General features: G+C 39.5%; 1 protein-coding gene across 1 annotated transcript; it reads right to left on the reverse strand.

Annotated features, from left to right (window-relative positions):
* Nucleotides 1-4,904: 4,904 nt before the first annotated feature.
* FOXB2 (forkhead box B2) lies at nucleotides 4,905-5,955 on the reverse strand (the record flags this gene model as incomplete). Its single annotated transcript, XM_081944420.1, has 1 exon — nucleotides 4,905-5,955. The coding sequence occupies exon 1, from the start codon at nucleotides 5,913-5,915 to the stop codon at nucleotides 4,905-4,907; it is 1,011 nt and encodes a 336-aa protein (XP_081800546.1). The 5' UTR covers nucleotides 5,916-5,955.
* Between the last annotated feature and the right edge of the window lie 17,694 nt (nucleotides 5,956-23,649).

Below are 23,649 nucleotides of genomic sequence, written 5' to 3' on the forward strand. Positions count from 1 at the left end.
GGCTGCAGCCGAATCGGATGGCGCATCCCCGCCGCCAGCCCAACTGTCAGCGCTCGGCTCCCCTCTAGCCTTCCGAGACACGGAGGGATTCCCGGGGGACAACAGGGGCTCACCTCGGCGGAATCGGGGCGCCCAGGCGAGGCAGGAGGACTCTTTTTTTGAGAAGGAGAGATCCTCCCCTTTCTCTCTCTGGAAACTGGATTTTATCCCAAATGTCTCCCCAGGCGGGGTCAGCGATTGCCAACTGGACACAGGTGAAGCATCTGCAGAGCCTGCCAAATATGTGGGATTTCGGCTCAAACAACAAGCTCCCAGTCCCTAGAAAACTCTATTTGAGGGACCATCTTCATGCAAATTTAGAGGACGGAGGGAGGTTAATGCCCACCAGCAAACTTCAACTTTATTCTATCATAAGCAGTAATTATGAGATCTTACCAGACCCCCCTCCAAAAAAAAAACCTAATAGAAATTAGTCTTTATAATAGTTTTTAATGTCCTATGATATGTTATGTTGTCCTGCATCGTCAATGTAATTGTTCATGATATATTTTGTTTGCTCTGTAAAATGAAATCCTTACTCAGATAAACGCGGAATCCTTTGTAACAAATACACAAACCAGGTTCGTTTGATAATTTGTCGCCTCTTTTTTTAACTAGTAGACTAATAGACTTTTCAAACTAAAGATAAAGTCATTAAATCACTTGCACAGGATGATAGTAAATACGGCGACTCCCAATATTGTCGGTCCCAATTTACAATATACTGAAATCCTTAAAACTCCAGTTTACAACAGCAGATCTCAAAACCAGAAACCGCGTATATCTTTGGCATGTTAGCAGAAAGAGAATTCCACTTCAAGAGCAGACAGTCCCTGCCCAGCTGAAATTCAGGCGACTCGTTACACCGGGGATTTACAGACGTTCTCACGAACGTCTTTGATCCAATTTACTCTTCAGTTTTTAAGGTGTCCCGACCCAAAGTTCAATGCCAGGACTGTCTCTTTTGCGTGGGGCTGTTGGAAGACTTCAAGCTGGGCTAAAGGAAAACTGAACTCCCTATTGTGTCCTCATCACCGGTCAGGTTCCTCCTCCAGCGCAGTCCCGGCGCTTTTCACCCGGGGAGACCAGGCGGTAGTGAAGAAGGGTGAACTCACTCTTCCGACCCACTTTTTCTACGACTCCGTTCCCAAGCTGTCGCACCTCAATCGTTGTTTTTTTTTCTAATCAACAAATCCGTTTCAAGACTATTTTACCGCTTGCCTCTCCTTCCGTATTATATGAAACGGCTCCAAGGCATTTATTGAACCAAGAGTCATCCCATGTTTCGCATTTATTTTGAGTAGGAAAAGTGATGAATCGATTCTGTAATTCTTTAACAAGGGTGGGCAATGTGACTGCCCTACCTATTTGTAAGGTGGAGTCTTTTTTAGTGAAATCAAGGAGAAATGATGTTCTCTCTAGTAATGGAAATAAAATTTCGTTTCATTAAAATTATAGGACAAAATACGGGTCTCCAGCACTCTCCTAACAAAACTGAAGAACATTTGTACATAGGGTGAGATTAAAGTTACTTCGTTCATCTGGAATAAGAACTGAAGCCTGCCTGATATCAGAGCCTGTTGCAGGGGTTCCTGAGTTCATCCCTCTCCCCAAATGATTCATTGCGCTTAGATTTTCACGGTGTAGGTATGCTGGTCTTGTTGTATTCGGATCTTTTCCCGTGTAAGATTGAGATTGTCTTGGCAACGTTTCATCGAGGTCTCACTCGCCATCTTCAGGCTGGGTTTTGGGCTTAAAGCGTGGTCGGAGCTTTAATACAAAAAGACCAGTATATATATATATATATATATACTGGTCTTTTTGTATTAAAGCTCCGACCACGCTTTAAGCCCAAAACCCAGCCTGAAGATGGCGAGTGAGACCTCGATATATATATATATATAGTCTTCCAATATTCTGACAGGTATATTGATTTATCACTAAGATTTTAATATGAATTTTCCTATATATCTCATTATGTAAAAATATGTGATATAATTATGTCATTAAAACTCTTCTTTAATTCCAGAAAACAAACTTCTAAGGGTATTGATTTCTTTATTATTTGTTCCAAGTAATTTGGTAAGAACCAACCTTGCATTACGTGTGCTCAGATTTTCTGTGGAAAGAAACTTCCTGAAAAAGAAAGCATGAAAGACATTTAAAACCAAGGAAATACTCAAAGCATCTCAAAATATTCTAAATTTAATAAATGAAATTGTGCTGAAATGTTAATTTTAGCTCCAGATTACACTGAATTTAAAATTTGATGTAGTGGTATAATTCTAGTTTTCAAGAAGTTCTGGTGGGTATAGAGACTAATGCATCATTTTACTACCAAACTTCATTGTATTGGTCTGATCCTCAAATACAAATTGCATGAGAAATAGAACTCAGATTTTAAATTTCTTTTAAAAAAAGGTTGTAATTTAGGTATAAAAATGTCTGCTGCAGCACAATTTAATTCCATACAAGGTTCATCATGATTATTGCTGTAGATTAGTGACTGAAAAATCCTATCAGGGTAGAATACATGCAGGATAATAGCTTGTGAGTTACAACTGAGAGATTTATTGATGTTTTATGGATATAAATGGCTAGCTAGACTGAAAAGCGAAAGTTCCAAAACTATAGTCAGTCTGCTGGGAATGTTCCTACAATATACTATTTATTCTGTAAAGTCTAACAACATGCTATTTATTCTGTAAAGTCTAAGAAACAAACTATGAGCACATCCTTTAAGAGGTCACTTTATCCTTTTAGTGGAACCTCTCTTGATCTACCCCTTCTTGCATAAACAAAAATACAAAAGCTGATGCAATTTAATCTTAAGAAAATTGAAACACTCTGGTGCTAGCTGACACTTCAGCACGAAGCGTATTATGGCTTCAATGGGATTTCCTTGTAGACGCATATAATGAGTTCACAGAAGAACTACAGAGGATGGTGGAGAATTTCTCTCAGAACTATACATTTGCACAAACTAATGCATTTTTAAGTAGGATTTCAGAGGATTTTGTTCTAACCATCACAAATTAACCTCTGACATTTAGTCAAAGGGTTAACATATATATTAATTGTTCCTCAATTCAAGAGAACATCTTTGGCCTCCAAAAACACTTTCTTGTGGCATAGTGAAATTATCAATGCACACAGTTGCATCCTAGACAGGTTAATAAATCACAAGAATTAGAGTTAGAATAGGAAACCAAGGGATCACTTTTAATGAAAACAACCATGTACAATAAAGGTCCAACTACAGCAATTCACAAACCAGTTGAGACTCAAATTCCAACCAAAAACAAAGCTCAAAAGCTGACTCCTGGAAACAGAATATTCTCTTATTTCATTGAAAGTTCTTTGTGTAAAGTGCTTATCTAGGTAAGTATGTAAGTAAGTGGGAAAAGGAGAGATCAACGCACACACACTTAAAGCAGAATAGTACTTTCGAAGATAATAAAAATGTTGTGATAAGCATTATTTTTTTTTCTTAAAAAACAAACAGAAAAATACAAGTTTTGCACATGTATACAGCAATATAACATTGATGTGTTGATAGGCTGAAACTTATTTCTAAGTAAGGGTCAAAAGGGCAACAAGTTTACACCTTAGCTTCAGGAACTTAAACATTTTTACTGCAGTCTTTACTGTACCATCTGGTGGCAATGTTTCCAATCTGACATGGAATACAAAGCAAATTTAAAACCCAGATTCTTTTTCAATCTTCACTTATTTTGTCTTTTAATTGTTTCTTCTTCATTTACAAAATGAAGAAAAATCAAATTACAAAGAAACTGAGAGTTAATGAATAACTGAGAAAGACTCTAAATTGTCTTAGTTGTAATATTCCCAATCCAAAGCACAAGTTTCATTTTTAATACTCTTTAGGCCCTGAAAAATTCATGTTGCTCTAATATTCAAAATTATCAAAATTACAGTAACAAAAATATAACAAGAATACATTTTAATTAAACCTTTAATCTTAATATCAGTCTCCTGATATCATGGCATTATGTTGCTGCTTTATTTAGCTTCCTTAATTTTTAAAAGCAATCTACTTTACTTCATTCTTGTTTGACATTGTCACTTGATTTAAACTTAATAGTTTGAAATAAGAAGGATTGAATAAGTTAATAAAGAATTCTGTATGATTTAAAAGCTTGCATACCTTAAATTTGCAAGATCATGGTGGGGGGAACTTTATTTTACAGAACAAGTGGCAAACCCCAATCAATGACAAAATTTTCTGATTCTTATAGCTCATAACCTACAGTGCTAAAATACTTCATTTGAGATATGTATATGTATATATATATATTTACAAATTCACTCCAACTACACCTCACTTTTGCACATGCTAACATGAAAATAAGTCTAATTGAAATCACGAGGCTGACCCAATACTGGTGGAATTCTAATAGGCATTCATGTAATCTTGATTCTTTTCTATTGTAACAATGGTTAAGGGTAACTTATTTTCAAGAAATTCAGGGAGGCAAAATTTACAACAATTGTATATAAAGTTTCTTTTGGGACTGGAGCTTGAGGTGTCTGTGTGTGTGCATGCGTGCTTGTGTCATTATATAGCAATTCATGTGTTAACTGAATACAGCTTTAAATATTTTACAAAATTAATAGAACTATTTCTGGGTTTATGATGGCTAACATTGAACACAGAAATTCTTACCTGAACCTGGCTTTGAACACTTTGATTTTACAATAGTCAAAATACATGATAATTGTAATTATAATAATACAAATGCTTCTTTTCAAAGCCATTCAGCAGGCCCAGGCCAATCTTTGCCCTGTGCTTATATCTTAGAGGATAGGATTGTGTCAAGAGTCATACTTCTCCATCTTCCATTCTATGAATGTACCAAGGCAGAATGTAAGGAGATTTTGCCATTGGATGAATTAGGCGGAATCTGTTCAAGAAGGGAAGAGGAGACACTGGGAGATGTTGTCTGACAAAGCTGCTGTGTGACATGGTTGACCGTCAGGGCAGAGATGGCAGTGGATGGTGCAATGGACGGTGTGGGCTTAATTGGCACAGGGATGGCGGGCAGTGTCTGTGTCGATGGGTGGCAGATGGTCTTGACCGGCATCCCGAAAGGTCCGTATTCTCTTGGCGAAAGGGGAATGCCACCCGCTGGCTCGAGCATACCCACGTGGGGCCACACCGAGCTGACCATGGTGCTGATCTGTTGACCGGCCATTGGGTAGCCCAGGTGGTGCATTACGGAAGCCAAGGGCAATCCACTGCCCTGGATCACTCCTTTGTAGTCTCGGCCAATGAGGTTCTCGATGGCGAAGGGATGCTTGAAGCCAGGAGCCGGGCTGTAAGGCTGGAACGGAGGCAGCCTTCCTACGGCCGCAGCCACAGCCGCCGCCGAGTCTGGATGTCCTTTGGTCGCCGCTGGAGGCTGCAGGGGAGGCGGTGGGGGCGGCGGCGGCGGGTGATGAGGGTGGAAATAGTGGCTCAGGTGGGGGTGCAGCACCCCCGCTTTGCCCGCCGCTGCTGGCATGTGGGGCTCCGGCCGCGGCACCTTGAAGCGCTTTCTGCGCCTGAGGAAGCTGCCGTTCTCGAACATGTCCCCGCAGTCCGGGTGCAGCGCCCAGAAGCTGCCTTTGCCGGGCTGGTCGGGCCGCCTGGGGATCTTAATGAAGCAGTCGTTGAAGGAGAGATTGTGGCGGAGCGAGTTTTGCCAGCGCTGGGTGTGCTCGCGGTAGTAAGGGAAGCGCTCCATGATGAACTTGTAGATGTCGCTGAGGGGGAGCATCTTCTCACTCGAGTGCTGGATGGCCATGGCCGTCAACGAGATGTAAGAATAAGGAGGCTTCTGGTCACTGTACGAGCTCTTGCCCGGCCGAGGCATGGCACATTCCTACCCTTCCTCCGGCTTGTCCCGCCCAAAAGGACCGCGCTCTAGGACCAGAAAGGGCCCCTTCACCGCGTCAGGAGAGGAGCAGGAGGATCTGTCGTCGCTTCTCAAGGAGAACCGCTGCCTCTTCGGCACATTCAGCCGGCATTTCTAAGTCGAGAATCGGCGGACACTTTGTAAGTTCTCCTCCTGCCCAGTCCGCGTGCGCAACAGCCTTCGCCGCCTGCTTTTCCCCTCACGCCGTTTTTCCCGCCAAGCGCTGCGACCGCCGCTCCTCTTCTCCTGACCTCGAAACTGAGCCGCTTAATTCCGAGGGCGCCTCCCGCCAAAGGTACGAGAAAGCCTTTCCTTAGCTCCCTTTGCCCCGCCTCGGAGTCAAGCCCTCGCCCAGCGCTTCAGCCCAGAAGCGCCAGAGTCCAGCCACTCCGCTCCCTCCATCTTCGCCTCGATTCTGACCGAGCACAAGTTCCCCGCGAACCCCAATGACCGCCGGGCTCTCCTTCAGCCTTTCCCCAGTTTTCCTTCCCTCAAACCCGTCCCTTTTCTCCGAGAGGAGCCGCACCCAGCGCCGCTTCCGAGTTTCTGGGCCGTTTTCGCTCCGCCCGAAAGCGGCGACCTCAGACGCCTGGCTGTGAGGCGGAGACTTCGGACTCCGCTTTCAGTTTCCCGGGGACTGCAAGAAAGAGGTCCCGCGTCTTCCCTCTCGCCGGCTTGAAGTGGAAAAGCAGCAAAGACACGACCGGTTCTTTTGAAAAAGAAGCGGATGGAGTCGGCGGAAGCCGCGGAAGCCAGAGCAGGCGGTGGCTGAAAGACGCGGGAGCGGCCGGCGGGTTGGCTTTGGCGAGGCGGCTGGGCTTGTGGCGCGACGGAGCTTCCCAGCTCGGTTTTGTGCCGGTGCTGGTCTCTGAGTCCGAGAGCCCCCCGCCTCGCTCCGCTTCCCTCGCGTCACATGACTGGGCTCGGGGAAGAGACGGAGCTGCGAATGGTCGCCTTTTTCTCCCGCTGCTTCGGCGGACGAGGAGGTGGGGGCCAGGGAAGCCCGCGGCGAAGCGAAGCGAAGCCGGAGGGAGCCTTCCACGCAGGTCTCTCTCCGCTCCTCGCAGGCACTTGAAGGACGGGCAGCTCGCTTTGGCTCCCGGCCTGGGAATCGGATTCCGTTCCGCCCCTAGCTCGCTCCCCCGCCTAAAGCCTCGCTCGCCCTCCTCTCTGAAGACGCCCGCGCCTGTCCTCGTTATTGTCGACAGGACAATGTGAGAGAAAAGACCACGCCTCTCAGGGCACGGCGATGCTGGCTGGCTCCGTGGAGGAAATCTTTCAAACTTTGAAAGTTGGTGCCCTGCGCTTTCTGCTAGAGATAAGGAAGGTGTTCCAGATGTTGGGACTCTGGAAAGAGTGCAAAGATGAGCAACAAACATGATTAGGGGTCTGGATGCTAAAACAGACGAAGGACGGCTACAGGAATTAGGTAGGTATCTATTCTAATGAAAAGAAGGACTAGGGAGACGTGATAGCGCTGTTCTACAAAGACGAGGAGTCAAACTATTCTCCAAAGCAGGTGGGACAAGAAGCAATAGATGGAAACTAACCAAGGAGAGACGCAACCTAGAACTAAGGAGAAATTCCCTAACTGTGAGAACAATCAACCAATGGAACTGCTTGCCTTCAGAAGTTGTGTGCGCCATCATCGGAGGCTTTCAAAATGAGACTGGGCTACGATTTTCTGAAATGGTATATAGGGTCTCTTGCTGGAGCAAGGGTTGGATTAGAGGACTTCCGAGGTCCCTTCCAACTCTATTGTTCTAAGTTCTAAGGCTGCTTTAGCTTCAGGTATCCTTGGCCTTGGCTCAAATCCATTTCCACGGTTTTGTGTGTGTGTGTGTGTGTGGTGAGTGGCACAGTCCAGTTCACATCCTACTACCTTTCAACTAAGAGTCAAGTGTTCAATTTGTCTCAAACAAGTAGCACAATCTTGCACCTTTCTTGAACTGAAAAGAGGAAGGCAGCAATTCGGAAGTCACTTTCTGGTACTAGAGAAAGAATACAAAGATAGGAAAACGAAAGTTGACATCTCCACGATGGCTGATAGTTTATACTTGCTTTTATGGTCATATAGTACAACGAATTTGAAGTGCCTCTAGATTAGCATAACGGGCCAATAGGCAAAGACTTAGCCTTAGATATGTTGAAATCAATTGGACGTCATTGTAAAGCAGCCTTCCTATACTGCGTGCAGTCCAAAGCAATTAAAGCTAGAATTTATCTGCTAGGGAGGCGGGAAGTGATTTTAAATAATAGCATTTAGGGCTGATTGGTAAAAATGTGATCTAAGACTACCTGAAATTGATGCAGAGAAACCTTGGAATTGCACCATATCGTCTCTGAAAGGGTATATTACGTTTTTAAGGCTTGTGGGCTAAGTAGTGTCATTTCCCTTACCCCAACCCAAGCAAAAATTGGAAGGAGCTGGGAGGAAAGTATATTTCTTCCGGGCGGAGGATGCACTTTTGAATAGTATCTTCAGTCATTGAATCAGCCCGGAGGAACGGTCAGAGCCAAAAGGCACGGAGAGGTTTCTTTCAGCGCTGCGTCCATGAGCCACTTCGCCCGTCGCAGCATAAACAAGAGCACAAAGGGGGTAGTGGCTTGTGCAGGTGTCTTTCTGCAGCCCAGAGCTGAGACTTCCCAGCGACGACTTTTTGGTGGTCGGAAAACAGTTACCGGATCCGGAGAAGAATGTGAAAATACTTTGACTGGGAAAGAAAGGCTTGAAATGTCTGCGTAATTGTGTCGCTGTCTTAACCCTGAGCGATGCGCACCATTACCCTTTTTTCGAGCGTATTGGAATCCCCCTGCTGAATCGGTCGTGAAATGCTAAAGTTTGCAAGCAAAAGTAACCCAAATTAACAGACAGCAGAGAGGACCTCACAGAACACAGTATATTTTAAAGCAAATGAAAATACACACCCACAAAACAAACCATGAGTGAACAACTTGTTGCACTGTTAGGGGGAGAAAAACACTGGAACAAAGCATGAATTCAGTTTTGAAACGGCTCGTGTCTCTTTTCCAGCCAGAACGTTCCGTGAGCATTGATAAAACTAAAGATGTATGTAAAGGATTCCCCTCTCCCCAGTCCAGGCAATGTTCAGATCTAGCTGGGACAAAAAAGGTTTGGGCAACAACAACAAAACCTTGGCATCAGTATATTAAAATACAATTCCGCGTAATTTCTTCTTTTTCTGCTACACTCCCCCACCATTAGGCAACCTGGCGGGCAGAGGTTCGTCTCAGTCCCCAAAGCCCGGGGTCCCCCTTGCCTCCCCTGCCCGCTGCCTGACCTGCCGCTGGAAGCCGGCGAGGCAATTCCCGAGGGCAAAGCAGCTCCGCTAATCGGGTTGGCATCAGGCAGCGGCCGTTTCGGGTTTCAGGAGTTGGCCGTGTGTGTGTACAGTACAAATTACCGGCTCTCCAAACACTGGCTGCTGCCAGGGAGGCTGGCTGCCAAGCTGCGCCCCGGGATTCCCACAATTGGCAGCGGATCCGCTGCTTCCCGGCCGACCCTGTGCGCGGACCCATCTCCCCAGCACTGACCAAAAGAGGCCATTCTCAAGCACGATCCCCCCTCCCCAAGACCCTCCCCTGCCCCTGGCAGAGCCGGGAGGGGAATTGTTCGCGCCTGTAGCCGCAGGGCTGTCAAAAACAAGGGGTCTCTCCACCCCCCTCCTCTGGGCGGCTCCCTGTGCGCTGCCGCCGCAGGTTGCCAAACAGGCACCAGATTTCTGGTGGTGCCGCTTTGGCTGCAGCCGAATCGGATGGCGCATCCCCGCCGCCAGCCCAACTGTCAGCGCTCGGCTCCCCTCTAGCCTTCCGAGACACGGAGGGATTCCCGAGGGACAACAGGGGCTCACCTCGGCGGAATCGGGGCGCCCAGGCGAGGCAGGAGGACCCTTTCTTTGAGAAGGAGAGATCCTCCCCTTTCTCTCTCTGGAAACTCCCAAATATGTCCCCAGGTGGGGTCATTGACACATGATCTCTGAAAAATATTTACAATATTTGACAAATATTGGGGAGGCAGTGGTATGATTAATGATTATGTGCCATCAATTGTGTGTAGACTCTTGGAGACCATATAGATTTTCTACAATATGATATCCCCCATACTTCAAAGAGGTTTAGTCTTTATATAATGTGTCCAATGTACAATATTTTGTATGTGTTTATTTGGGTCTGGGAGTGATTTGTCCCATGATCCAGTCTTTTGACAATCCATGATATTTTCTGGAACATTTTCCTACATCAAAGTTAAAAACTGTCAATCTTCTTTCTATCCTACTTACTCAAAGTCCAACTTGTGCTTCAACAGAGTTTCATGGGGAAATCCTGTGCCTACACAATTGTGATCTTTGTAGGTATCTACATATCTTTGCATGTGAATCTCTTTTCCAAAGACTTTATTGCTTCTCTATTGCTGGTTGGTGCTACCGGTAGTATCTCTGTTGTATTTCTTGGCTGCTTTTTAATGTGAACAGTTGGTCCTAAAAGGCATACGGTATATCTTCATTTTCAATTATGTGGTTTATCAACCAATAAAATTGGGGATCAATGGGGTTAATCTCTTTGTACCCAAATCACCACCTAGCAACGGTCATTCACTCACATATTTAATTCTAATCCCATTTCAAAAAAGCAGAGATACTAACTCCCTTCATATTTGAACTTTGCAAAATTATCATAGTTTCAGCATTTATTCTGAGGGCAGCTTCTCTGGTTCTCTTTCCTAATTTTCTACCACCCTCAGAAGAGAAGATAAGTATTTTTCTTGTTAGATTTTGGTTCCATCCATTTACCCTTCAAGACTTTAAATCTGCTTTCATCTTGTCTTTATCCCTGGAGAAATAATGTTGAGCAGAAAGAGTGGCCCAAAGTCCTACAGGATATTTCCATTCCTAAGGATGGGCCTGAACCCATCTTAGTCCTTAGGAATGGACCTATCTAGTCCTAATTCAGGACCTAAATCATTGCATCACATTGTCTGGTAAATGTTGTGGAGCAGCAGAGAAAACTGGGCAAGTGATTAATCTTTTGAATGTTTCAACATTCAGAAAAATTAATTAAGATTGGGACACAAAACCCAACCTTAAATATGGCTTTTAGAAGCCAAGTTCATGCCTTAGTCCACCTTATTATCCAGTTTGCAAGGCCTTCCAAAGCCTAATTGTGATGGGCTTCAAGTATCTTGGGATCCTGTCTGGCAGCAGGGGGTGGCAGAGCCTAAAGCCAAGCTAAAGATGGATTTCCTTGTCTCTCTCTCCTTGGAGAGATTGCTGCAAGATCCGGTCCAGATGTCTGCCTCCGTTCTCTTTATTTCCAGTAAAAGTTTCAAAATCCAACATTTTAATGAGAATCAGTGATGGGGCTTCCTTATCTGCGAGATCTGATGCTCTGTTTTTGCCTTTTTAATAATACATTACTGCTTTTAATTGTTGATCAATTTTAATATTCCTATTTTATCATCTCTATTGTATGCTGCCCAGAGTCATGTTCTCTCAGATGGGTGGTTATATAAATATGATAAATAAATAATTTTATAACATTATTACAGTTCATATATTTTATCCAAGGGTGATTTTAAAAAAACACCCTATACTTGTGGATAAGGGAATGGGGGCATCTAGGTGGTAAAACAGACTTTGCCTCTTCCATTTGGAAAGATGTCAGAAATTGGTGCTTTAGGGGGGGAATTGCTTTAAGTCAAAGGGAAGCTCAATCCCCCCTCCCCCGCAGCTATAAGGAACAAAGTTTTCCTTTTCTCTTGGAAAGAGTAACAACAAAAGATTGTTCATCAGCAGCCAGGTGTCACGGCGCAACTCTTGACAGCAACTGTCTTCCTTTTGAGCCAGCCAGCTCTGGAATACATTACATTAATTAAGTCTTTGGTGATTTAGCCTCCTTAGAGATAAGTCCAACAATGTAATTAAGAGCATGGTGGTTATATTAGGTATGAATATTCAAAACAGCATCAATTAATTAGCCAACATATCTCTCTCACTGTTTCTCAATAGCCCCTTAAGTCCTCTGATACATTTCAAGAGTCATTGTCAGGAAAAGAAGAAAGAATTTAAAATGTTTAACCACCCACCGTCAAGCACCCACACAAGCAGGGCAGAGCAGGCTTTACATGGTGCACAACATTTTTGTAATATTGCATATTACTCTCTCTCCTCCCCCCACCCCCTGGAGCATGTGCAGAAAGCAATGAAGGTGGGATTGAGTGACCCAGGAAAGCCAAGATCACTTACAATTAAAGACAGGAGCAATTGGAGTGGAAGGCCTTCCTTCCAGGCACCAGGAGGCTAATCCATTCTCCATCCTTTCAGACATGTTAGAAAGATAAATATTAAATCTGCTATCACAAAGGGAGCTGTTAAACAGATACTAAGCTGATATGCATAAAAAATTAATTAGGTAGTTTTCTCAGCTTCAAACTCCTGGACAAATAACTACTTGTAAAGTACACCTTCTGGGCATATTGAACATATGCTGGAATTATCCTTAATTGACTAATTACATAAATTACTCATTAATTTTACAGCACATCAATTATAAAAGATATATCAATTAATTTTGCATAAATTAAGACCCAAGCCTCCCCAGAACACAAGAGAGAGAGGTTGGTGTAACAAAACATGCAGAGCAGGAGGAGAAAAAACAATGTTTGTGTATTTGTAGATGGCAATAATAATTTGTTCTGCTCTGGGCACCAAGATTTTCTTAAAGAACAACTTCCTTGGCAATTAAAATAGTCCTAAAGACCACTTACGATGTGATCATGCGTGCACCAAGGCGAAACAGACCATTTAAATCAATTAGAATTGCTCTGATGGAAAATGAGAGCTTGGCAATGACAAAGTACTTAGACATTAGTAATCACAAATGATTTAACATCCACATTAAATGGCTGACTGGGTAGTAAAGCTTATTTTCCTAAGTCAGCAGGGTGCCTATAACTAAGTAAGTTATCTCTGTATATTCCAAAATAGACTTTGGCAACGATTTCACACACAATTGGTAAAAATTAATTTGACACTCTTCATACCAAACACATGCATATCTGTTTTTTCTTCAATTTTCCAATTGTCTTAGGAGCATATTTTTCCCCTCACATTGTGTTACCTTAAAATATAGGCCTGAAAAAGTTTTTTTTTAAAGAAAAAAACCAAAGGAACAAATAAAAATAAAGACATGTTCCTTTATTTGTAAGGATAGTAAAGGCAAAGACATCAGTTTAATCTGTTGGGCTGTCAGTCTAGGTACAGTACTGTATAACATTCTTAAATTGTGTTAATCTTTCTTGACTTTTCATTATCAGATTGAAATGAGTCTTGGTGAAAAAGTCTTTACTTGGTTAATATGATAGATTATTTTGTTTTGTCTGTCTAATTATTCCAACTATTTTCCCAATATGCAGTACATGATATATTTGTAGTGCAAAAATGCATGGAATAAATGTATACACAAATGTCTGGTGTATAGTTTTTATATACATTATACATACTGTAGAGTTTCTGCTGTTATAGACTTCTAATATTTGGATAGATTTCTTTAAAAAAATATGCAAAAATCTTTGAATTAAAAAAAAGGTTGAGTAACAGTTGATATTGAGCAAAAAATGCAAGATCTAGGCAAATTTAAAAACTTAGCAAAACAAAAAATTATCTCAGAATAACTTTTTAATATTAAATAATTCTAGCAGCTAATGTTAGATATATACATGTGAACATGCAGTTGCACAGAGTACACAATAGCTAAATTTTGATCACAGAGATAAGGCAAACAATTCAGGCCCACATATTTTTTTTCTAGCCAATATTATAGCATTAATCCACTGCGCAAATTAAATATCTAGTTCTGGCTATCTAAATATCATGTAACATGCCCTACATTGTCAAAAGGACTTTTGATCAGAGTTATATTTGAGTAAATTTGTCAAGATGGAGACCTTAATATTTATATCAGATTATCACTTATGAAAAACAATGTAAGTCACAATTAGTCACAGATAACGTTTTGTATTTGGAAATCTGATTGGATGTGGATAAGGGTTTTCAGAAATCGGAAGCAATTATTTGTATTTTGTCTTATGAACACTGAAGGTGCAGTGGGACAAATAATTTCATCTGAACAATTTTTTTCTCCACGAAAGAATGAAGACCAAAGTGAGTGGATATCAAAAGCTAAGATCAAAGTTTAGTGATAAATTAAAAATCAGCATGTAGCTAGATTTGAGTGGCATCAATTTTAGTTTATAATTGCTGATCATCTAGCAAAAGGATGATGCAAGCAAAATGTAGCTGAAAAAGCTGAGAGGCAAAATGTTGTGTTTCTTTCAGATACCGAAAATGTTACCACTATAGTCACCTTTTGTTTCTATTGTCATTTTGGTGTGTCCCAGGCAGCAAATGTCCTAAGCCAATTTTGACTAGGGAATTTTAAGTCCCTGCTGTTAGTCTTTCTGGAAAATTTAAAGTGGCCAGTGTAAAAGAGAGGACTTGGATGATCAATTAGCATTCTTATGTTCCTAGTTTAATATCTTCCAGAGAACATTTAAAAATTATATTCTGTATTGTATTGACAAATCAAATGTTCTTGAAAATTGTCCATACTGCAGAAATGGCTGTCCAAAGCGAATTACAAAACAGTTATTTTAAATCAGCATTTACCCTGAGACCCTGAGACTCAGCTTAAATTTTTATGGGCACACTATGGAGGGGAAGGAAAAGCAAGACTCTCTTATACTCTTATAACAGTTGTCTGTTCGTGTGAGTGCCACTTCTTCATCAGGGCCCGACTGAGCCCAATTAATTAGTGGCAAACTCTGTCATTTACTTTCATGAGATATCTATTAAATAAAAGAATGACCCAGCACACAGTTTATGTAGTTAGTCAGAAATCACAGTGAAATGTCATTATGTTTCATCAAGGGATTTAACCGAAGTGAAGTGAGTTAAATGCAAAATTAATTAAGTTGTTAATTAGTTAATTAACTGTTATGCTTTTAAGTGATGCCATTAACAAACTGACATAAATTTCAGTTTAATTTCCTAAATGTAGAAAGTGTTTGTGAAGCTGTAAAAGCCCGAGGGCTCCATTTACCCCACACAATTTTAAAGCAACTTTCATATTTATATGAAAAATATTAGATTGCTTTTTAAAAACAGTCCAAAGTGAACCTTGCTCTATTTTTGGAGTACTGTAATGGTGGTGAATTTTTATATATTGTTTTGTGATTGATCCTCCATCATTCCAACTTTTTAAAGATGCCTCAGGTGGCTTTAGTCATGATGTTATTTATTCAGCTAATGTAATGGTTTGAGCGGTGGACTAGGAGTGGGGACCATCTGGGTTCAAATCCCCACTCAGCCATGAAGCTTACTGAGTAACCTTGGGCCAGTCATTATCTTTCAGCATAGTCTTCGAGGATTGCTGAGGGAATTAAATTGGATGTGTGGAGAACCTTATAAACAACATGGAATGTTACTCTCACTGTTAATCATACTTCGCATTTTAACACTTTTCTCTCAAAGGATCTGTATTAAATAAGTTATCTAGTTACATTATCAAAGAGGTACCACTGGATTGTCCTACTAACTGGAAATTCATCTAAAAATGTATAGACTGCATTTATCTCATAAAATAACCAGTCCTTTCTAGATTTTGGAGCACGTGGGTTGCAAGTTTTACCTTATTTTACAAAGTTTTCTCTCTGGTAATGCTATACTTCTAACTAGGGCATACAAAACCTTTGCCAAACCTATCCTTGAGTACTGCTCACCTGCTTGGAACCCACACTGTATTTTGGACATTAATACATTAGAAAGGGTCCAGAGGTATTTTACAAGAAGAGTATTCAACTCCTTTGCTCACAATAAAATTCCTTATATCACCAGGCTTGAAATTTTAGGCTGGATAACCTTAAACTTCTACGCTTTGACCTAAGCTTAGTACACAAGATTATCTGCCATAATGTCCTACCTGTTAGCGACTACTTTAACTTAAACCGCAATAACACAAAGGCTAACAATAGATACAAACTAAATGTAATCTGCTCTAATCTCGATAGCAGAAAATACGACTTCAGCAATAGAGTAGTAAATGTCTGGAACACTCTACCTGATCCTATTGTTAGTTCCTCTAAGCCCCATAACTTTTACCTTAAACTGTCTACCGTGGACCTTACACATTTCTTAAGAGGTCCTTAAGGGGGGGTGCATAAGCGCACCAGCATGCCTACCGTCCCTGTCCTACTGTCCCCATTTATATGTACTCATTTTATATTTATGGCTATGGTTTGCTTACTTATATTCATTTATTTGTGCCATTTTTCATGTGTCCATGTCTATGTCTATACTGATATTTGTTTTCTTGTACTTGTTGACAAATAAATACATGAATAAATAAATAAATAAATAAATAAATAAATAAATAAAGTTTGGAAACTAAAATTCAGGAATTGAAAAATTTAGGTGTTATCTTTAAAAAATAATAATAATGGCTTGAATATAAGGATTCTTTTTCTTTAGCTACACATACCATAACAGCACCTGCTGTAAAGCTCATTAAAACAATAATAGTGTGTCGGGTTCCTTTACATAATTTATTGCCAATATTCTGTTTATCTGAAAATAATAAAAAGCAATGAATCCATTGATTTTACTCAGACAAAGCTGATATTCGAATATTCATAAATGGTCATCTTTTAGCTTTAAATAGTTTACTTTCTACGCATCATCTTTTCCAAAATAATATTCTTAAGGTATTTGGATACAATTGTTGGAATTCCCATAGTCCATAGCATTTAAGAATCTTTGCTATTAGAGTTCCATCACATTTACAGATATTTAAAGGAATCAGATATTGTTTTAAACCAATTCTAAGCAAATAGATGTACATGTGAATGTTAATATGCTCCTAGCTTGGCCTGTGAAATAATAACCTAGTAATTGACCATTTAATGTAGCTGCTATTTTCAATATAGCCAGCAGAGGAAGTAATACTTTAAATTTAAATCTTTAGTTTTGAAGAACTTCATTCTTAATGAGGGAAAATAGTGTTCTCAACTCTTTTATATTTATTTTAAATTTACTTGAAGTATTATGAGCTATTCCCTTCCCCTAAATAAATACATTTACAAAAGCTGATTGGGTTTATATTTAATATTTATAGATGGCTCAAATAAAACTTTGGCAAAAGGGAAGCCCCCTTGGATGGGTTTGTTTCTTTTCATTCTTCCAGTCTGGCTTTTTTCTTGTCCTTGCCTTCTTTACATTTCAGGTGATGACTTCCTGGTGTCCAAATCATCACCTGTATAACTAGAAGAAATTAAAGTTACACTATCTAATAGTAGAATTTAATTTAATTTGATTTGTTCTTTAATTAGGAGGACCAGTTTGGTGTAGTAGAAACTAGGAGACATTGAATTCTAGTCCTGCCTTAGGCTCAAAGTCAGCTTGGCCAGTCACGATCCCTCTGCCCTGGAAAATAACAGGGGCAAAATAACCAGAAATGTTGCCAAAAAAACTGCCTTCACTTGTTCAGGCAGTTCCAAGAATCAAAACTGTCTCAAAACCATAGGGGAAAAAAAGAGATAACAAAGGTTGTGGCTCAAACATCAAACCTCTCAGTTCACGTTCTGGATAAATTAACTTCAACACTCATATTGTAGTCATATGCAATTTTACTAAGCCATACGTAATATAGAATTAATTGACACTTATTCCTCTGCGAATATATTTCAGTGTATAATAGTTATAACTTCTGAATATGACAAAATAGTGGGAAATGATATTTTTCTGCTTTTAAATAGAAAGACAAAATATATCCTCAATTAGTCATAAAACTGAGCAACATAGTTAATTGCTTGGCCCAATTAACACTGCAGAATTTCTCAGAGATTATAAAAGAAAGGTGCAGTATATAAAATTCCTTAGAGTAGGAGCAGAAAATACATGTAATAATTATAAATATAATTCACTGGATATATTTTTAAATTCTTCCCTGATGCTCATATTTTTCATATTAATTTTTAGATTCACAAAGCATACAAAATTATCTATTTCACCAAATCCCTACTGGATTACTCTCTTCGTATAAAATTTGATACCCAGTTTGATCAGAAATCTTGAATGTAGATTTATAAAATATAAATGAATGAGATTTAGTGGTTATTCTCCGTTGAATCATGTGCTTAATTCCCATTGATGTTAAGAGAAGCTATGCAAAATATCAAGTCGAGATGCTTCCCTTAAGGTTAGCTTATGAAAAGAATGCTAATTTGATGTGTTTACAAGCATCAGAAATTTGAATAATTTATAAGTATAAATTCTAACTAAAATGTTGTCTAAGCAGGACTGTCTGTATCCAATTGTCTCTTCTCATTCTATGACATTCAGCAGGGTGGGCTTATCTGAAATAATGTCACCTAGTAGGATCTTTCTTCCTATTTTCATCCAAGATTTGGATGGCTCCAATTGTGTTGTCTTTTGCGTAAGGCTTTGAAAATCTGGTTTATTCTCCTGGGTGCTGGGCTAGACTGTGGATGAACCCATCCTCAAATGACTTTGGAACTGGAACATATGGTGGCTTGGCCTTTCTGTTGTGTTTTAAGTATTTTGTTTTTGGTCCTTTTTGTTTTTATGTTTTAACCTAATTTAAACTACCCAGAATCACTACTTGCAAGATGAATGATCACATAAATAATATAAACAAATACAGCTTTTTTCTAAGAGGTCAGTCTGAATTAGAAAGAATCACATTGCAATGACTGTGTTTGCATCACTATACGTACTGCTATAAGACTTGGCATTTTGACAGAAGCTAATCAATGGAGTCCAAAATACTGCTGGAAATATAAAGCCAAATCCTTACTTAGGAAAATTATAGTTAATGGCTCAGAAAAGTAATTATAGAAGATTTGTTCTAATCACTGTACTTCCAAAGGCTGTGTAGACTGACTATAGAAAAGACACAATTGAAAAGCAATTTGTTAATTGGAAAAACAAGCCAGTTCATGGTTAACACTTGAAGAATATAGAAGCAAAAGTTGATTTAAAAACCCACATGGAGTTAGTTGAAATCAGTAGTGTTAAAGAAAGAAGCCATTTATCAGATGTGAGCACTCTAACTTTACAGAAAAAAAATCATATTTTACTTGAACAGCCAATATTCTTAGGCGCCACCTTAATAATTCTTAGGTCTTGGTTAGAACTTGATATATTAAGATAGCACCAGTCATATACTGCAAATATAACAGCAAATTATTCATCATCATCATAATTTAACAAAAATGTACAGTATGTTGCCCAACCCTCAATGGCTCTTGTCAGCTCACAAACAATAAATCACATCAATAAATAGTAAAAATAAAAGACGGTTAGTGTAATGAGCAAGGGTTCTCACCAGTGGTGGGTTACGGGTGGTAGGCCTCAATATAAGCATACTGGTGGCAGCTGGGAGAATGGCCACAGTACTGGAACAGTGTTTTGAAGGGCCCGCCAGTGTTCCTTACCTGTATTTAAGCCAATTGGGCCATTTGCGCATGCGCGCACAGCGTACGGTGCCTGTGCGACCTCCTCTGAGTAGCTGGATTGTCACAGGGTGGTGGGTGCACATGCGTGCACAGCATGTGTGCCCGAGGTGGACACCAGGCCCCGTCACAGTGTACCGGTTGCGACGGGATCTGGAACCCACCACTGGTTCTCACTCTTGCTTGCCAAAGTCCTTCTCAGCTCTTCTAAACATCTGGCTATCTGAATCTTAGGGTGGTGGGAAGTTGACCCCTTTGGGGTGAGTTTCCTGCAATATAAGATCTCATTGAGTTAAATTTGACATCTAGTGGCTATATTACGTTCTCCATGTAGTTTTCTTGACAAACATAAAGAAGTATTCAAACTTTGCCTTTTCCTGGGTTTAGTTCTTCCTTTCTTTTCTTTCTTTCCAACTTCCCAGTCAAACATATAGCCCTATAATAATTTTACAGAAAAGAGCATTTGAAAGGGTCAATTTGTTGTGCAAAGCAGAAAAGCTCCATACAGTAACATCAATTATTTCCTGCAACTACTAAATGCCAGGGAATCCTTCTCTTTGGAAAACTTAATCTTTTTTTATATTGCAGAATTTTTATTGGTTTTAAAATATATAGGGAAGGGTAAAAGGGTATACAAAATTTTTTTTGCAGCTTCCATACTGGTGGCGAGAATCTCCCCTAGAAACTCACAAATTTAACAATCTTAGAACTAAAATATAAAAGAAAGCATCAGAACAAATTTAACCAATATTATCAAACATGTGCTCTACTATTTTTTCTCTGTTACTTTTGTAGTATCAACAATTACAATTACTCCAAATACATTCATTTTTGTGATCTAAGCCTTTTCGATATTGCTTCTTCTAACGCCCCCCACCCCCTCCTTGTCTTGCGTCTTGCTGTCCTTTTCCCTACTCCCACTAAATTCCTCCTCTGGGGGGGGAAAGATTCTTTTTAATAAGGAAGTTAATATTCAAGTTAATAATTGTGCAGCATTTTGTGCATGGCAAGATTCTACAGGTATTAACCAACAATGCTATCTTTTTTTATAAGATTACTTAAGTTCATAGGGAAACTTATGGATAACAATAAGCACTTTATGACTATCTATTTAATGGCATTCTATATGGGCATATAATTTATAGACATTCAATAAAATACACCAACATATTAAGTACAATAATTTTCATTAATTAATATAAAAGCATTATTTTCTTGTTTTATTCTCAATTATCATGAAAATAAGTAGCTGTCATGTAAGGCTACGCCATTCAGCAATTCATATTACTTGTTTCAAGGTGTTCTTCAAAACAGAAGCTGATTGCCCAGTAGAACAAATTGTTCCTGACAGGCAGCTCCGTAATATGTTGTACAGAATATCAAGAGCTGGTAAATCAAATGGGAGTAAAGCAGATCTTTATGAAAAGATTTGCTAATAAGGAAACAAATGCTCCAGAGTGTTGCCGTAATATCTTCAATGAACTGTAAAATAGCACAAGTGAGGAAAAAAATTCCCAAGACCTTGAAATGCACCAAATTTATATCTGATTATGTGGCTTCTAATTTATGCACCATTGTAGGCTGACTGTCTTTCTTTTTGTTTTGTTTTTGTCCATTCACGTCTCTCTTGACTCCTGGTAATTGCTTGGACAAAACCCTGCAGTTTTCTTGGCAAGATTTCAGAAGTGGTTTGCCATTGCCTCCTTCCTGGCTGAAGCCAAGTGACTGGCCCAAGGTCACTCAGCTGGCTTTGTACCTTGGGACTAGAATTCATTTATAATATTTGCAGCTAATGTATACAAATATCCAGTGGTAGGATTCAAATAATTTAAGAACCAGTTCTCTGCCCTAATGATTTCTTCCAGCAACCAGTTCACCAAACTGCTCAGAAAGTTAACAATCGATTCTCCCGAAGTGGTGTGAACTGGCTGAATCCCACCACTGCAGATATCTCACATGACATATAACTATTTTATTTTTCACTGGTTTCTGATGGCCAGACTCAAATAATCAGGTTTGTATCATGGCATGATTTTCACAACCTCTTATTGTGTTGAGAAGGGCCATGGCAGAACCCTTCTCCTCTTACTTCAGCATTTGCTCCTCAGAGTAGCCATCCAGATGCCTCTGGGTTGTTCGCAAGTAGGAAACAGTGACATGCTACTGTCCCATTTTTACTGCCCAGCAAACGGTATTTGGAGCCTACAGTTTTTGGATTCTTGAAGACTGAATCTTGAAGACCAATAGCTTTGATAGACTTGTCCTCCATGAATTTATTCAGCCTCTTTTAAAGCCATCTATGCTAGTGGCCATTGCATGTCACAAGGTAATGAATTCCATAGATTAATGAAGCATTGTGTGGAAAAAGTACTTACTTCTGTCTGTTTTAGATCTTTTATTCTCTCCACCAGCATCACGCCCTTCTCATTCTTGCCTTCACATTATTTATACAAAATACCTCAGTTTCAGCTTCATCATTATTTTTTCCAGTGAGCTGTTTGGTTTTATTCACGCAATATGGAATAATTTATAGCCCAAAATATTCTCAGCAATTTAAAATGCCACCACAATTAAAAGGCAAACCTTTTTCTTCACTAGTCTTTCTGATGATCCAACGTTCATAGACACATATTATAACTGGGAAAGCTACGTCCTTAACAATGCATACCTTTGTGGTCAATGCTAGTCCCTGTATATTAGTATTTCATCTGCATTTTTCATAAATTTTCTCCCAAGAAGCATACATCGCTTTTTTTGTAACTACAGCCACCATCTCTATAAAAGTCTGAACCTTCTTCCACCTAGATTTTCCAAGTTCTCTTTTTTTCACATCTAATTCAATATTACTTACATTTCTTTAAATTAACCAATTAGCAATCCATAAAAAGATGAATTATCTGATAGTCGCTAAGTTTACTCAAGAGCCGTTTGTAAAGTTTTTTGGCAAAGTTTTTAAAATCAAAATAGATTTCCTTTCTACACAGCTTGTTCTATAATGTGTGTGTGTGTGTGTTTTAAACAATTTAATTTAAACAATTAAATTTTGCTTTAATTCTAATTCTATCACAGAGGAATTCAATAGGCTTAGATATATCTCGTACAACTTCTGTAGTTAAAAAGCAAATGCAGAGAATTCATTGCGTTCTTTGCAATTTCTATAAATTGATTGAGGATTTCTTGCTTTCCTTCTTTTTTCTATTTTCTTAATTAGTTTTGTGCTACATGTGACTTGGTTCTACCCATTATGCACTTTGCGTTTTTGAAATTGTCAGGCAAAAATTCAAAATAATTCTGTGGAAGAATATTCAGTTTGCTAATATTATACACAGTTTTCTCATGGATAAACTATCTTCAGATGCAATTAAGAAAAAAATAGATGTAGTTGGGAACCAATGTTCTAGGTTATTCTAATGACTCTGGTTTGGCCTAACTGAACCTAATGAATAATGAATAATAAAAATATCTGGCTTCAGATTCTTTTTACAGGTTACAGTCCTTGAATTGGCTGTCTGACATCTGGAAAGTCATTAACATACTGTTCAAATAATGACCAATTTAATGAAAATGTACTAGGTAAGCAGAAATAGAAACAATATGCAGATGGTTTAGGTTATAGAGAAGTGATAAGCTGCCTACATTTTATTGCCCCATCAATCAATTTTCACAATGGATTTTAATATGTAAAATGTTTTTATGAAAAAGTAATAGTATACCCCAGGTATTTGTGCTGTTTGTTAAATTTAATGTATAATTCAAATTTGCTGGTGAAAATTATCTTAGTACATATTTCACTAAATATGTTCTGCAATGTTATTTCAGATCTTATAATCCATCTTGCCTACCATTGATTACCCATTACATTTTAATGGTCATTGCCATTTACAACTACTTAAAACTTAAAATCTTCTGGTAATTACTCAAACCTTGAAAAAACCTGATACTAGGAGACCCCAGGGTGCTTTACCTCTACCCAAAATCCTGGGGACAGCCAAGTTACAGTTTTTCAACCTTACTATTTCTTACATTGCTGTAATCAGTTATTATTTTGCCATCTCATTTGTCACTTCAGTCAGAATATGTATTAAAATCAAAGAACTGTAAGCTGGTCCCTCTAACTTGTGCATATTGTAAAACAGTAAACTTAGT

The sequence above is a fragment of the Natrix helvetica genome (assembly GCF_964273705.1).
Source record: "Natrix helvetica genome assembly, chromosome: 2".
Classification (NCBI taxonomy): domain Eukaryota; kingdom Metazoa; phylum Chordata; class Lepidosauria; order Squamata; family Natricidae; genus Natrix; species Natrix helvetica.